The following is a 16,776-nucleotide window of genomic DNA, read 5'->3' as shown; positions in this document are numbered from 1 at the left end:
TAAATTATATTTTTTCTGCATCTACAAGATGTGTTAATTGCTTTTTGTTTGCTTGTTTTGCTGTTGAAATTTACAGGTTTAGTGCTGAGCAGCTACATATACAAAAAGTAAGCTAATGTTATTTCCAATAATGTGTATGACTTTTAGCATTTCTGGGCTCACTGTTGAGTTTTAAGATATTTTGGTCAGTTTTTGATGCCTTTTTGGATCATGTTTGGTTTTACGTCTCACAGTTTCTGTTTGAATCAAAACATAATGTCCAAACTAAAGAGTAAACTTTGAATTTGTTGCAAGAACTTTTTTTTGTGGATGACTTTTTTTTTAACATCTTCAGAACCTGTTTATTGGCTGTTTTTTCTTAAACTACTAAGTCAAATTAAAGATTTGTGCAATATTCAACATTTTTGCATCACTTTTGTTGGAAATTTCATCCTGCAGGATTCCTGGTCCCCTCAGGAGCAGCCACAGTGGTCGACCACCATGGAGGGGATCTTCCCGTAGATGATCTGCTCCTTGCGGTTGAAGTACAGCATGTTTATGGGAGACATCTTGGTGGGTGTGCAGCAGGGCCCGGCAGTGCCCCGTGGGTTGGCCTTGTTCACCAGGTGTGCGTGTGGATACTGCTGCAGGTGCAGGAACTCACACTCCCCCGAGCAGTAGTTTGCCCGGTAGCGTTTGGGAGCGATAATCCAGTCCCAGCCGAACTCCTCGAAGTCGACGGTGAGCGGGTATCTACAGCAGCGTGTCTCCGCAGACTCCTCGTCGCAGTTGAGGCCTGAGTCCCGACGGGATCTCTTGAGATTGTCGAGGATCTTTACCTCAATGAATGGTTGCTGGAAAGGAAAGGAATAAAAATTCAAACACCAATACCAAAACTTTCTAAAGCCAACTTTACATTTTAACAACTATTAGTGTGTCTAACACAGAGCAGCACTTTAATGTTAAGTAGAAAAAATAAATTAGTTCCTTTAATATATTTTGACATATATAATAATTAATGTCATCATATTCAGATAAGAAAAAAAATTATTCAAGAGTGTCATAAACTTGCAATTTAAGTTTCTGCAAGTGCCGTCGAGATTTAGATGATCAATGGAACCAAAGATGGAACCATGTCTAAACCTGACCAAGTACTTTATAGAGCCTAAAATACACTGCTCAGAAAATAAATAAAGCAGATACCGCTCTTGCAGTAGCATCAAGCCAATTAAACGTCTGGGATATTGATCTGGTCAGTTAAGTAGCAGAGGGGGTTGTTGATCAGTTTCAGCTGCTTTGGTGTTAATGAAATTAACAACAGGTGCACTAGAGGGGCAACAATGATACAACCCCCAAAACAGGAATGGTTTTACAGGTGGAGGCCACTCATATTTTTCCCTTGCTACAGTGTACCAGAACTGGTAGATCTGTACTTTTCACAGATGAGAGCAGGTTCAACATGAGCACATGTGACAGATGTGAAAGGGTCTGGAGAAGCCGTGGAGAACGTCATCCTGCCTGTAGCATCGTTTAGCATGACCAGTTTGGTGGTGGGTCAGTGATGGTCTGGGGAGGCATATCCATGGAGGGATGCACAGACCTCTACAGGCTAGGCAACGGCACCCTGACTGTCATCAGGTATCAGGATGAAATCCTTGGACCCACTGTCAGACCCTGCACTGGTGCACTGGTGCCCGGCTTCATGTGGGAAGAGTATGCAGGTCAGGTAGTACCTGGAGGATGAAGAAAGTGATACCACTGACTGGCCCCCATGTTGACCTGACCTAAAGCCAACAGAACACCTCTGAGACATTACTTATATTTCAGTCCATCCAACGCCATCAGGTTGCACCAAAGACTGCCCAGTAGCTCAGTGATGCCCAGGACACGATCTGTTGTCTTATTAAGAGCCCTGACGTTGTCAGGCATGTGTGAAGCCCACAAGTGTGTGTTCACATGTGGATGTAATTAGAAATAAGCATTTGAATAAGGTGTATAATGCTGTGTTTCAGATATATTTTGTTTGTATTTATATGGGTCAATTTTTGGTTCACACACTGTGTTAAATATTGAGTGTGTATGCAGTTACTCCGCTCCCACCAGTAGGAGGCACTGTGAGATGGTGGTGTGCCTGCCGCTCGTGGATTCCCCTCATAGCTGAGGAGGAATCAGAGACGACAAACCGCTTCTCCTGTGTCATCTTATTGTTTTCCATTATTCCAGGTATGTTGTGTTTGAAACTGTAAGGAAAATGGGTGTAACTGCTAGTTAATGTTTGTAGACAAAGTCGAATTCAGAACGATGGTGTTAATGAGCGGTAAGATGCGTTATCCTTTGTTTATGAGATCGATCGTCACCGAGAGTGAAAGTGACAGCAGTGCGGCCATTTTGCTAGCAGGCAGCTAACTACTGAAAGCCTGTGTGAGCTGATGCACTTTCATTCTCATTGTTTCATGTATTAAGTGGCAAGTTTCTCTATGTATTTGATGTTTATATCTTTGTGCTAGTTAAAAGGTAGATTAAAACTGAGAAGAGTAAAATGTATAAATTAATCAATATGTTTAAAAGTTTGTGTTTATTTACTTACTACTGTTTAATATGGAGTCCATTAATACCTCATGGTATTTTTCTAAAGGTACATTTAAAATACAGTACTAACCAGTGTTAATCTGTAATATGAGAAAGAGACATAAAGGAGATATTGTAACAGAGTTAATGTCTGATGAATATGTGTGATTTATGGACACTGAAACATGTCTAAGGAGACATTATACATATGTGTGTACAGCAAGATGATGCTGATTTAAAATGGACAGTGTTAACAGTTAATGATATGTGATGTGTTAATAAATATAGCTGAGGAGGAATCAGAGACGACAAACCGCTTCTCCTGTGTCATCTTATTGTTTTCCATTATTCCAGCTATCGGTAAAGCTGCTCACGGGCGCTGTGAACCGGTACCCGTTACAGTTTTTCTGGGGGCTCGTCCGGGATCACTTCCTCTGCCAAAATGGAAGCTGATCCAGTGATATTGACACCGTGGACCTGATGTGGCCAATCAACCCTACCTGCCTCTACATCTGATGAAGCGTCAAGACTGTGCCTCAGGAAAATAACAGCCCATCAACAACAAAGACAGAGTACGGTTATCGGACTGCGTGACCAAGGACGAGGAATAGGGAAGCAGCCATGGCAGACAGTGAGAGGAACCGCTTGGTGTGGGCCATCAAGAAAGACCTGTTCACTCTTTCTGCAGATCAGCTGTTCCAGATTGCCAAGTCGCTGAGGGCAGTACCTGAGATGAACCAATCTCAACTTGAGTCGGGGCGTGAGGATGATTGTTTTGAGTACATCAACAGTTTCATGTGCAGTAATACTCTACTAGAGTCAGAGGATGAAGGTATGGCTCATTTGTTAGATTTGAGAGATGTAGTTGATGTGACCATGAGGGGTTGTGTGTCTGAGGAAAATGTCAAAATGCATGCAAAAGGTGATGACATAAACTCACAAGTTGCTAATGTAAGTGGTGAAGAGACTCAAACTAATGGTGATGCTATTGATATCATTGTTAATGATGCAAGAGAAGTTGACAGTGCTAATCACCATTCAGCCACCACAGTGACATGCACACATGAGACAGAAATACACAAAATGCTAACCACTTATGAGGAACTTGGTAAGAAGATCATGCAGAACATACCCACATCCACTCTGCATTCTACATCTCACTTACCAGTAAGACCGCAGTCCATCCCACAATATAGAGACTTTGCACACACCAAACCTGTAGCTGGGACAACACCTGACAAAGTGGTCTCCTTAAGGGACCTTTCTTATCTCCATCGCCGGGAGTTTAAGATACATGGGGGTCAGATTGCAGACCAGGGGTCAGACATCAGCTACAATAATGTTTGCCGTCAGATTGAAGAAGGATTAAAGGAGCAGTTCAGTGATGCAGAAATTGTGAGAGCTGTCCTCAGAACTATAAAACCTGGACCTTTCAAGGACATGTTAATGAATAAGGATGAGTTAACTGTTGAAGAGCTTAAAGGCTTCCTCCACTCTCACCTGGGTGAGCGAAGCAACATGGAGCTTTTCCAGGAGCTCATGTGCACCAAACAAAAAGACAGTGAGACTCCTCAACAATTTCTGTACAGAGTCATGGGGCTAAAGCAAAAGATTTTATTGGCCTCAAAGCATGCTGACACAGATGTGAAATACAGTGCAAGCACAGTTCAAGATGTTTTCCTCCACACTGTATACCAGGGCCTTGGGCACAAACACGATGATGTTCGCCGAGAGCTCAAACCACTGCTTGCGGACGCTGGTGTGACTGATGAGGCAATCCTGAAACGCATGAAAAGGATACTAAGTGATGAAAATGAGAGACAGAGGCGCTTAGGTCCTGTCACCCGTCAAAGACCCACAAATGTACACAGTGCCCAGGTGGAAGCTAATGCTGCTCAGTATCCCAGTACCAAGGAGGAGAACGTGGGGAAGAAACAAAAGACAGATATTATCCAGCAACTAACAGAGAAGGTTGAAAAGCTGACCAGTCTTGTTGAACTCATGCAACAGTCAATGCACACACAGAAACCAGAGCACGTCAGTAACCTAAAGAAAGGAAGGACAGATGACAAAAGAGAGAGACCGTTTGGCTGTGACAAATGTGTTGAGCAGCATCGCTCTGACTGTACACACTGCTTCTACTGCGGTGAAGAAGGTCACAGAGCAGTGGGTTGCCTGAGAAAGCCAACACGTCAGGGAAACTGGAGCCGGTCCCTGCCAGGGGACAGACAGTGACCGGGTCCCTACAGTCCCAACCTGCCATACGCCATACCAATGAGCCTGACAAGCAAAACTTGGCAACCGTCAGTATCAAAGACCAAAACAGTGTAACAGAGAATACAGGACAGGGAGTGCTAAAGAAATCAAGTGTCACCTCCCATGTCCTGTCCAGCAGTAAAAGTGAACGTCTGGCAAAGCTTATTGGGAGCAAAGCCCTGGTTCGCTGTAACCTGAATGGCCTAGCTGTCGCTGCTTTGCTAGATACAGGAGCTCAAGTAAGCATGATAGACAGAGACTGGAAGAACAAATACTTACCTGACAATACAGTTAAATCACTAAGGGAGATTATCCATGATGATGAAGAACTACAGGTTTTTGCAGTTAATGGTGATGTCATCCCCTTTGATGGCTGGGTTCCACTTACTGTGAATTTGATGGGTAATGAAAACCCAGATTTGTCAATCACTGTGCCTTTTCTTGTTAGTAGTCTGCCCCTTGAGAGACCACTGCTAGGCTTTAATGTGCTGGAGGAGATGATGCAGGAACAACCTGAAAAGTTAATTCCCATGCTTACCACTTTGCTCTGTAATGCCCTGTCAATATCTACAGAGAATGCAGAGCTCCTTGTAAATGTCATCCAGGCTGGCAAACCCCCTGTGCAAAGTGGTCGTCTACGGACTGGCAGACAAGACACTGTCATTCCAGCAGGACAGGTAACCTGGGTTAAGTGCCAAGTCCCACCCAACATGGATTGTTCTGATTCAGTCTTCCTGTTTGAACCAGACATCAACAATGTGCAGCTGACAGAGTTGGATTTTGGAGAAGGCCTGTTAGAGGTGCAAAATCCAAGGAAGCCATATGTTGCTGTACCTGTTGGGAACAACACAAAACACGCAATCAAATTACCGAGAAAGACTGCTCTGGGCAGTATACACAGTGTTGAAAAAGTCATCTTACCAGAGCAATCTGACATGTCTGAGCCCACAGTGACAGTCAACAGTGTCACTCCAGCTCCTGCTAGCCCCAGTTCACCCTCATGGCAACCTAATATTGACCTCAGTCATCTTGATGAGGAGAAACGAGCTGTGGTTAACAAAATGCTTTGTGAAGAGGCTGGAGCTTTTGCACGTGACAGCAATGATATTGGGTGCATACCAAGCTTACAAATGTCAATCACCCTCCGTGATGAGATCCCTGTCCAGAGGACTTATTCGTCAGTCCCTAAACCACTTTTCAAAGAGGTAAAAGAATACATACAAGAACTTCTGATGAGAGGCTGGATAGTCAAATCCAAATCCCCGTATGCTGCTCCGGTGGTCTGTGTGAGAAAGAAAGATGGCAGCCTGAGGTTATGCATTGATTATCGTCTCCTGAATAAAAAGACCGTTCCTGACCGTCACCCACTGCCCAGAATACAGGACCTGACAGACACCCTTGGTGGCAATACCTGGTTTAGCATCCTGGACCAAGGCAAAGCCTACCATCAGGGCTTTATCTCTGAGAGTTCACGGCAGTTCACCGCCTTCATCACTCCATGGGGCCTCTATGAATGGATCCGGATCCCATTTGGACTCTCGAACGCCCCTGCAGCCTTCCAGCGGAGCATGGAGGAGATGCTAGGTCCCCTCAGAGATGAATGCTGCATTCCATATCTCGATGATGTGCTTTGCTATGCAAAAACGTTTGATGGGCATGTTGAGGCACTCCGAAAGGTTCTCCAGGCTCTCCAGCATCATGGAGTGAAACTAAGGCCCGAGAAATGTGAGCTTTTTAAGCAAGAAGTCAGATATGTGGGCCGCCTTGTGTCATCTGAAGGGGTCAAAATTGACCCACGTGATCTGGAAGCTGTACGAACTCTAACAAACAAAAGGCCACAAACAGTTGGAGATGTAAGGAAACTGACTGGGTTCCTGGGCTATTACCGCTCATACATTCAAGATTTCTCCCGAATCGCCAAACCCATCTATGAGCTGCTTCAAAGTAAGTCAGGGAAAGCCCAGACCAGAGTACAAAACAAAACCACTAAACATCCACAGTTGCCCTCCCGAGAGCTTGTTAACTGGACCACTGAACATCAGCAAGCTCTTGAACAACTGGTTACTCTCCTGACAAGCCCACCTGTTTTGGCCTATCCAGACTTTAACCTCCCTTTCACCCTCCATACTGATGCATCAGACCAGGGTTTAGGAGCTGTCCTATATCAACGCCAGAATGGAAAACTGAGAGTCATTGGATATGGCTCAAGGACCCTCACTCCGTCCGAACGCAATTACCACCTGCACAGTGGGAAACTAGAGTTTCTCGCTTTGAAATGGGCTGTGTGTGAGAAATTTCATGATTACTTGTACTACTCTCCACACTTCACCATCTATACTGACAACAACCCATTGACTTACATCATGAGTACAGCAAAGTTAAATGCGGTCGGCCATAGGTGGGTGGGTGAACTCTCTGATTTCCGGTTTGACATCAAGTACAGGCCTGGAAAGTCAAACGCGGATGCAGACACTCTGTCTCGCCTTCCTTTGGACATGGAGAAATATGAAATGACTTGCACAGAGAAGCTCTCTGATGAAGTTGTTTGTGCAACATGGCATGGTAGCCAGGCAGCTGAGCGCAAAGATGTGGCCTGGGTTGCAGCACTCAATACCTCCTCCCCAGATCTACACCAAAAGCCTTACCCTAACCTGCCAACCATAAGCCATGATAATCTGGTGAAAGCACAGAGAGAAGATCAAGCTATAAGTCAGATAATAGAGCTGAAAGCATCAACTACCAAAGTGACAGATGAGACACGCAAAACTCTAAGTGGAGCTGCTCGGAGGATGCTGCAAGAATGGAGCAGGTTATACCTGGAAAATGACCTCCTGTACCGACAAACAAATGGGCGGAAACAGTTGGTCCTCCCTACCAAATACAGAACATTAGCCCTTAAGTATCTGCACAATGAGATGGGCCATGTCGGCACAGAAAGAGTGACCCACCTTGCTAGAGAAAGGTTCTACTGGCCGTTTATGGCAAAAGAAATTGAGGACTATGTCACTCGGAGATGTCCATGTGTCAAAGCCAAGAAGCCTGTCACTCATGATCGTGCTCCTATGGGTAGCATCACATCAAGCTTCCCTTTGGAACTTGTGTGTATTGATTACTTGCATTTGGAAGCAAGTTGTGGAGGCTACGAATACATTCTGGTGGTGCTTGATCATTTCACTCGATTTGCTCAGGCCTATCCCACAAAGAACAAGAGTGGAAAAACAGCTGCTGAGCGGATTTTCAGTGACTTCATACCCCGATTTGGATATCCGGCCAAATTGCATCACGACCAAGGCCGTGAATTTGAAAACAAACTGTTCGAAACGCTGCAGAAACTGGCTGGAGTAGGTCACTCAAGGACAACGCCATACCATCCGCAGGGCAATCCAGCTGAGCGATTGAACCGCACCATACTCCAGATGTTGAGAACACTGACAGAAAGTGAGAAACTGCGGTGGAAGGACCACCTCCCACACATTATCCACGCATACAATTGTACTCGACATGAATCCACTGGCTACTCACCCTTTTTCCTCCTCTATGGCCGTCATCCACATCTCCCAATTGACTTGCTGTTTGGGTTGACTCGAGATAAGGAGTCATACTCGCCAAGGGGTTATGCGGAAAAATGGGCTGAGAGAATGGCAGAAGCCTATCGGATTGCAAGTGAGAACAGCAAAAAGTCCAGTGACAGAGGGAAAGTAATCTATGACAGGAAAACAAAAGGAGTCATGTTGCAACCTGGAGACCGGGTTCTGGTAAGGAATCTCAGTGAACGTGGAGGGCCAGGCAAGTTAAGATCATATTGGGAGAAGACTATCTATATCGTCAAAAGTCAGCTTGCTGAGAGTCCAGTGTACATTGTCAGTCCTGAGAGCGGTGACCACAAGAAAACCAGAACACTACACCGCAATCTCCTATTGCTAGTAAATGACTTGCCTGTGGAAGTTGTTTCACCCCGTGCCAGACATGTCCCTGACAAGAGACCAAAACACAAAGAAAGACAGACAGACGCACAAGAAATGGATGAGAACGACAACTCAGACTCAGATGATGACTGTGTCTCTCATTACTGGCTCAGAGTACCTGCGGAAAGAACTGAAGAAAGATCTCTCATCAACCATGAGGAACTTACCTTTTCTCTGAGAGATCCTTGTCAAAACCCTGTAAGAGACTCAGTTGCTCCCGAACCTGTGATCAGCAGTGGTCATACGGTGCCCGAGCACAACCTGTCTCCTACAGAAAGTGGAGCTGAACAAAACCAGGATGAAGACCAGCGTGCTCTTATTGAACCTGAGACAGACAATGGAGTTCAAGAGCGATCCCAGATCCGATCCCAGACCCCACCTGTTGAGCATGATCAGCCAGAGATTAGAAGGTCTGCTCGTGAAACAAAACCAACACAATTTCTCACATACAACACATTGGGTGAACCATCAGTCCGATCACAGACTAGCGCAAATACAGTTTCTGCACACACAGCACCATACTCACCTGTCATAGTTGCATCTCACACACCTCCACCACTGCCTCTTTTGCCATACATTCCAACCATTTGGACACCATGCACACACCCCATTTTGTACACCCAAACACCATACATGCCACATACACCAACTCCATACATGCCACCCACCCTGGTGTGCGTTTGAAGAGAGATCTGTTCGTAATAAACGATAATAGGTGCAACCTTTAAGTTGAAAAGTTGGTAAATGATTTGGTAAATGTCAGGAGACATTTTTATTTTTGTCAGGGAGCGTGTGAAGCCCACAAGTGTGTGTTCACATGTGGATGTAATTAGAAATAAGCATTTGAATAAGGTGTATAATGCTGTGTTTCAGATATATTTTGTTTGTATTTATATGGGTCAATTTTTGGTTCACACACTGTGTTAAATATTGAGTGTGTATGCAGTTACTCCGCTCCCACCAGTAGGAGGCACTGTGAGATGGTGGTGTGCCTGCCGCTCGTGGATTCCCCTCATAGCTGAGGAGGAATCAGAGACGACAAACCGCTTCTCCTGTGTCATCTTATTGTTTTCCATTATTCCAGGTATGTTGTGTTTGAAACTGTAAGGAAAATGGGTGTAACTGCTAGTTAATGTTTGTAGACAAAGTCGAATTCAGAACGATGGTGTTAATGAGCGGTAAGATGCGTTATCCTTTGTTTATGAGATCGATCGTCACCGAGAGTGAAAGTGACAGCAGTGCGGCCATTTTGCTAGCAGGCAGCTAACTACTGAAAGCCTGTGTGAGCTGATGCACTTTCATTCTCATTGTTTCATGTATTAAGTGGCAAGTTTCTCTATGTATTTGATGTTTATATCTTTGTGCTAGTTAAAAGGTAGATTAAAACTGAGAAGAGTAAAATGTATAAATTAATCAATATGTTTAAAAGTTTGTGTTTATTTACTTACTACTGTTTAATATGGAGTCCATTAATACCTCATGGTATTTTTCTAAAGGTACATTTAAAATACAGTACTAACCAGTGTTAATCTGTAATATGAGAAAGAGACATAAAGGAGATATTGTAACAGAGTTAATGTCTGATGAATATGTGTGATTTATGGACACTGAAACATGTCTAAGGAGACATTATACATATGTGTGTACAGCAAGATGATGCTGATTTAAAATGGACAGTGTTAACAGTTAATGATATGTGATGTGTTAATAAATATAGCTGAGGAGGAATCAGAGACGACAAACCGCTTCTCCTGTGTCATCTTATTGTTTTCCATTATTCCAGCTATCGGTAAAGCTGCTCACGGGCGCTGTGAACCGGTACCCGTTACACATGCATATAAGCACACGGGGCCACACAAACTACTGAGTACCATTTTGAGTTGCTGCAATGAAATTTCAGTAAAATGGGATAGTCTACTGCATCATTTTTCACTTTGATTTTTGAGGTGTCTTTGAATTCAGCCCTCTGTAGGTTGATAATGTTCATTCCATATCAGTACAGATATCCAGCATGATTTTTTTTCCCGTTGAGATCTGATTTGTGTTTATTTTATTTTTTTTTTGAGCAGTGTATTAGCTTATAAACCTACCCAAGTAGTTTTGGTGCCTAAATCTAACAGAGTAGCTAAGAAAGTGTAGAAAACATTCATCTATCTCATGTGGCTCTCAAACTGTGGTCACTTGTGTGAGCAGCAAAATGATCCACTTGGCCAGCTGCCCTCGTCTTCCTCCAAACATTCGCCTTTTGTGCTCTTTAAAAGTGGAAAATATTCACTTTAATGTTCGTGTCCAGAAACGCAAACTAATCAATTACATGATTACAAGTCCTAACTATTTGACCAGCTGCTGTGAGATTACGTTGCATAAAGTCAGTACAAGGAAGCAGCAGCATCTGATTTGGCTTTCTTCTCACTATTTTAAGTCAATCAGTTTGTTTCATTATAAAAAGTATTCAGAGACAGTGAGCTTGATTACTGAACCAAGAAACAATAATTGCTCTTAGCTCCTGTCTTATTTTTGCAGTGCATGAACCAAATAATAAAGGTTCAACAGTGTGATGAGTAAATATCAGACTCACCAGTCCTTCCTCTCCAGGTTCTGTTGAGGTGACGGCCAGATCTTCTCCTCTGGAGTCGTAGGCGTTGATTTCTATGCCGTAGTTGGTTTCTGGCTGACGCAGCCAAGCCTGCAGCAGAGACTTGATGTCGATGCTCTGCCAGGAGCCGGCGCCGGCGTCGATCTTCAGGGAGCGAACCCGGACGCGGGTGTTGTTTCCCTCTTTGCCAGGTTTGAGCCGGGAGACCTGCAGGAAGACGGTGGTGACCACGTCGGCGGGCCGCAGGTGAACCCACAGCTGAGCGCTCAGGATGTTTTTGGGCTGGATCTTTGGACTGAGGCTGAACAGACAACACGACAACTCGTCCTGGGCGATCGGATTGTCTGGAAAGACGTGAATCACATAAAACAAAGTTATGTCATTGCACTGAAAACACTTTGAAATAAACATTTAAATAAACAAATAAACATTTGGCTGTCACATATGCATGCAGATATTCATAACCGCGCATTATTTGGGTGACCCTCTGACCTTTCCTGTAGAGCTATGACAAGGATAAATTTGACCCTCTTTTACATCACTGATGCGATGCCTTTTGGTCTGTGAGCACCAAATTAAGGCTGGATGCACTTCTGGACTCTAAATTAAAATGTTATAAGCACGACTCAGTTTCAGCAGACTGCTGATTTTATAGATTAATGCTGTTGAGCACTTTATGATATTATCACAATGGAAATTTAAAACAGAAATAGTGCTATCAGTCAGTTTTCTGCTTTGTCTACTTTGTTTGCAAATTAAGTGAAGAGAATTGAAGAAATCTGTAACAATAACTGTAAAAAAAAAAAAAAAAAGCTGTAAAGAAAGAACAGTCAAACTTTGATTCAAGATATGAGTGGTATTAACATGATTATTCATTTTACCTTCAGTAATGGTCTTTAGCACAAAATGAAAGTTGTCCAAATTACAAATACAGACACTTGGTACTAACCAGCCTATGTGACCATGTGAAGGCTGTGGATGCACCCTCAAAAACTCAACCTGAATACACCGCACATCCAGATGTTCACTGCACTCTTTAACTGCACTGATCGTGCTCAGCTTTAAATATTAACCCCAACATCCGAATGTACACTAGCTCTCAGATGCAGCTCCAAAATCGTGCGCTCATATAAACATTAGCGCCGTTTCAAGTTGCTCAGCTGTTTCTTGTTTCATGCGCGCCTGCTTTACGCACAGGATTTACGCGCGAATTTTTTTTTTTTTTTTTTTTAAGTATAAAACATTTTTTGGTTTGTTTAGTTACGCTTGGTGGCCATTGTGATGATGGTCTCCGTGGTTGCGTGCTCCTCGTCTTCCACCCGCGGGTCGTACTGGTCCAGGAGCTGCGTCAGAGGAGGCGCTTTGGGGAGCAGCTGGCGGATCATGTCGCGGCTGATGTTGGGCGCCTGCTCCAGACGCAAGATGCTGAGGATTTGAGATTTAATGCTGTGGAGCCTCATCTGCTTGCTGTGCTCCCGGAAGTCGCAGGCCGAGCACTGCTCTCCGCTCTCCCCCAGCAGCTTGGAAGTCTGGTTCATCTCCATGCCAAAACCCGAAGAGGAGAGGAAGAAGAAGACGGTCAGAGAGAGCGAGAGGAGCATGCTGGAGAGAAGTCAGCGCAGTGACGCTGTCTGATATGAGACTGTCCCCCCAGGACTTTATGATTGGCTGCATTTTTTTAGAAGTGACATTTAAAGAGGTAGGAGGACTTTTAAGATGTTAAATAATCAGATATGTTTGAGTTAAAGTGGTTCATAGTGAATTTTAGAATAGACGAAGCAGGGCAAATCAATGCCACGCTGCAGTGTGATACACCTTAAACGGACAGACACATTTCCAGATACAAACACCTTTGAACATCTCAGTCACCTAGTTGGATCTCTCAAAATGAGCGCTTTTCCTCCTTCACATACCATCTGAACACCAACACCTGGCATAAAAAGTGAAATGAAAGGTAGCTCCGGCGGTTTCCTATTTGTCTCCACCAGATGGCGCCGCTGACTCTGTGTCCACATTGTGAGCCGCATAAAATCCTATTCTGCGGAAGGACTCTGAAGGCACCATCACCTGCTGGTGACCCACTTTAGTTTCCAAACACAGGTTTGCAGGTGCAAAGGTGAGCCAAATGTTAGAAAAAGTATGTGACGCAGCTGTAAGTGACAGACTCACAGATACAGAAACTCACTGGAAAAAAACTGTTGGTTTGCATAGTTTGTTTATTAGCTGATCTACAGTGCTGTGAAAAGTCTTTGATCCCTTTCTGATTACTTAGTTTTTTGCATAATTGTCACACTTACATGTTTCAGATCATCAAATAAATGTTAATATTAGACAGAGATAAATTTTAAAATTATGATTAAGGAGAAAAATGCTATTCCAACCTGCCCAATTCACCACTTGTTCTATCAATCTGGAAAAGGTGACAAAGTGTTTCTAAGGCTTTTGGACTCCACAGTTAGAGCTTTTATCCACAAATAGAGAAAACTTGGAGCAGTGCTGAACCTTCCCAGGAGTGGCTGGCCAACCAAAATTACTCCAAGAGCTCAACAACGACTCATCCAGGAGGTCAAAAAAGAACCCAGAACAACATCTAAAGAACTGCAGGCCTCACTTGCTTCAGTTAAGGTCAAAGTTCGTGATTCAGCAGTAAGACAGAGACCGGGAGAGTTCAAGGAGAAAACCAATGGCTGGTTTCAGTTAGAGGATGAAGTGAGGAGATAAAGATAAGATAAAGAAGGATTATTTTTGAACTGTGATTCATGCAAAGCTATTCTAGCAGAGTACAAAAAAAAATGGAGTTGGAAATGTTCAGAATAGGTCCACTTTAAGGGCTTTCACTGGACACCACCCAAAACAAAAGTTTGTTTTGGGTGGTGTCCAGCGAGCCGCTCCTCCCATCAACCAGCAGCAGATGGAAACTGGTTCAGCAGCCTGGTTATCAGCAGCTATGGAGGCTGGAGAGGGACTGCAGCACAGAGCACAGGGTAACATGAAAAAAGATTCAGATTTATAATCGTGTGTGGGGGACATTTAAAAAAAAAAGATTTATCAGCTGTGTGTTTGTGTGCATTTTTTTAATTTTATGGCCCCCTGTAAATGACTTATTTAGTGGAAAGTCTGACGAAATGAAGCGCTTTAAATGCCACTGCGTATTACAGTTCCTCTAGCTTGTTTTCTCCAGTGTTTTGTTGAGCCTGGTGTCTCTGATTTTGCTGTTTTTGGATAAACAGGTGATGGTATCTTCCTGCAGAGGGGATAGACAGTTCCTGTTGAGAGTAAACACCTTCTGGAAGTGTCTCCGTTTTTTGTATCCTTTCTGCAGACATCAGAGTCATCATTAGACGCTCGCGCTGCTGAAGGGTCGACCGCTGTGAGATGGGATGCGGTGGGTCGAGATGCCGGATTGAAGCCCACTCTGACAAACCAAAGGGGGCGGTCACCGAGGAGGCTGAGGAGTTTCTGAAGCATGTAAACGACTCAAAATGTTTCAGCAGCTCGCGGGATCCCCCTCCAGCCAGCAGAGCCCTGCTGGACTTTGCTCAAAGGATGTCAGAGGGCATCGTCGCTCAGGCTCTGCAGCTCTGCTGGGAGGTGGAGATCCGATACGATGAGCTGCCTTTCATTGACAGCGACGTGGATTATGTTTATGAACCCAGACGTTTTTCTGCTTGAACTCGAACCTCCGCCCGGACTGTGTGAAAAGGGTGAAGCTCATTTCTTAGAGTTTCTACAGCGGAAATCTGAGGCATATTTTATTGTAAAAACTTTGTGGTGCAGAACAAGAAATGGCATTTATAAAATCTTGAAAGTTATGACCAAAGACTAAAAAAGGAAACTAGATTATGACCACTACAATCCAGGTGCTCAAGCTGGTGATGAAAAGTGTTTATGTTAACAGATAATTCATGCAGTAAAATAAAGGCATATTATTCATTATTCAAACTTTTCTGTTTTCCCTTTTTCTTTATTATAAAAGTTTTGTTATTTCAAGATCAGATGGACCAAATCTTGCCTCAGAATCTCCGTATGTTTTGACAACAAACGGCAGGGTCAATCCCAGGATTGAGAAACATGGTGGCACAGGAGAACCGGAGAACCAGCTCAATCAAAATCAGAGAATTCAGCCAGGAATGAACACAGGATGGAACAAATGAGCTTTGAAAACACTGGAAACAACTTCAGGCTCTGCTGGCACTGCAGAAGCCTTCAAGTTATTTTGCATTGAAAACCTACATTTACAAACTTACATTTAAACATCATAAAAAACAAGAAAACAAATGTTATAGAAATATATCAGAAACTTGTTTTAAATCATATTGTTTATTAGGTAAATAAGAACCTGAATTCACATTTTTATAGTCAAAGTGTGACATTCAGCCACTGAAAGTGTTTTTTTCTGTTCAGGAATGCAAATAATTGATAGAAATTTGGTATCTAATAATTGGGATATTAATAATTAAAAAAAGGCAAATTTGAAAATTTCATGGATAATGACAATAATTATATTTTAGCATTTAAAATATCATTTTGATTAAAGAGCTTGCACATGCTGATGGATTAACCATTACAGAAATATAAATAATAAATATATTAAGTCTAAATAGTCTAATAGTCTAAATCCTGCTTCAGTAAAAGTGCATAAACATCATTTTATATAAAGCGTGAATCTGCCAGATATTTGGTAAAAGCTGTGAGATCGATGCAGCAAGGTGCTGTAAGCGTTTGCCTCCAGTTTACAGTGGTGTGGAACTAAAAACAGTACGAGTGTATCAGCATCGTACCTCAGTGCAGTACTCGAGTAAATGCATTATTCTTTAATAATTTCACACTAGGCTGGGACAGGAGCATGCTAACCACAGCTGTGCAGCTGTGGAGTATTTCTGTATTTATAAAAACTCTGTAATCCGTTTGCTTTGACCTCATATATGGTACTATGGCCACCCCTCATTTCAGACTTTTTCCCCATAATTTTAGAAATGAAAGGTAATTTATAGATGGGACGATGATTTTTCTGGACACTTTGCATCAAGGTTTGTTTGTTTTGTTTTTTTCTGAGCAAAGGCTGCAGTGCAGCACGCTTTAAACACGCAGGGGCAGTCCCAGGGGTCAGACAGGTATTAATGATGATTTGAAGGCTGGGGGCCAGGAGCATGTTGATGTCCTGATGAAGGGCAGGAGGACTACAAGTCGGGGGGGTGTGATGATTTTCTTATGTTTTATATGGGATGCAGTAAGCTACATTTACACTCTGTCTTCGTGTGAGTGTACACACGCAGACAACCAGGAAATTATAAAGTTTTAACACTTTAATGCTCTTTTTACTTATCTTTCTGATCGCTTGAGAAAAACTTGCCTCTTTCTTGTTCTCTTTCATGTAAAATGTGGGATAAAAATTTCACCTAAGAAGCCACA

At 43.2% G+C, this 16,776-nt stretch overlaps 1 protein-coding gene and 1 long non-coding RNA gene across 2 annotated transcripts; one reads left to right on the top strand and one right to left on the bottom strand.

Annotated features, from left to right (window-relative positions):
• Positions 1–271: 271 nt before the first annotated feature.
• On the bottom strand, positions 272–12,965 carry LOC115794180 (growth/differentiation factor 8-like). The gene is made up of 3 exons (XM_030749531.1): positions 12,629–12,965; positions 11,347–11,708; positions 272–833 (listed from the first exon to the last, which is right to left on the bottom strand). The coding sequence occupies exons 1-3, from the start codon at positions 12,963–12,965 to the stop codon at positions 453–455; spliced, it is 1,080 nt and encodes a 359-aa protein (XP_030605391.1). The 3' UTR covers positions 272–452.
• A 1,306-nt stretch (positions 12,966–14,271) lies between these two features.
• On the top strand, positions 14,272–15,306 carry LOC115794187 (uncharacterized). The gene is made up of 2 exons (XR_004021166.1): positions 14,272–14,348; positions 14,595–15,306. It is a non-coding gene; the product is annotated as an uncharacterized LOC115794187 (long non-coding RNA).
• Positions 15,307–16,776: the final 1,470 nt, after the last annotated feature.

Source organism: Archocentrus centrarchus, chromosome 2 (genome assembly GCF_007364275.1).
Source record: "Archocentrus centrarchus isolate MPI-CPG fArcCen1 chromosome 2, fArcCen1, whole genome shotgun sequence".
NCBI classification, from domain to species: Eukaryota; Metazoa; Chordata; class Actinopteri; order Cichliformes; family Cichlidae; genus Archocentrus; species Archocentrus centrarchus.
Note: the sequence above shows the minus strand (reverse complement) of the source record. Positions and strands in the feature narration are given on the sequence as shown.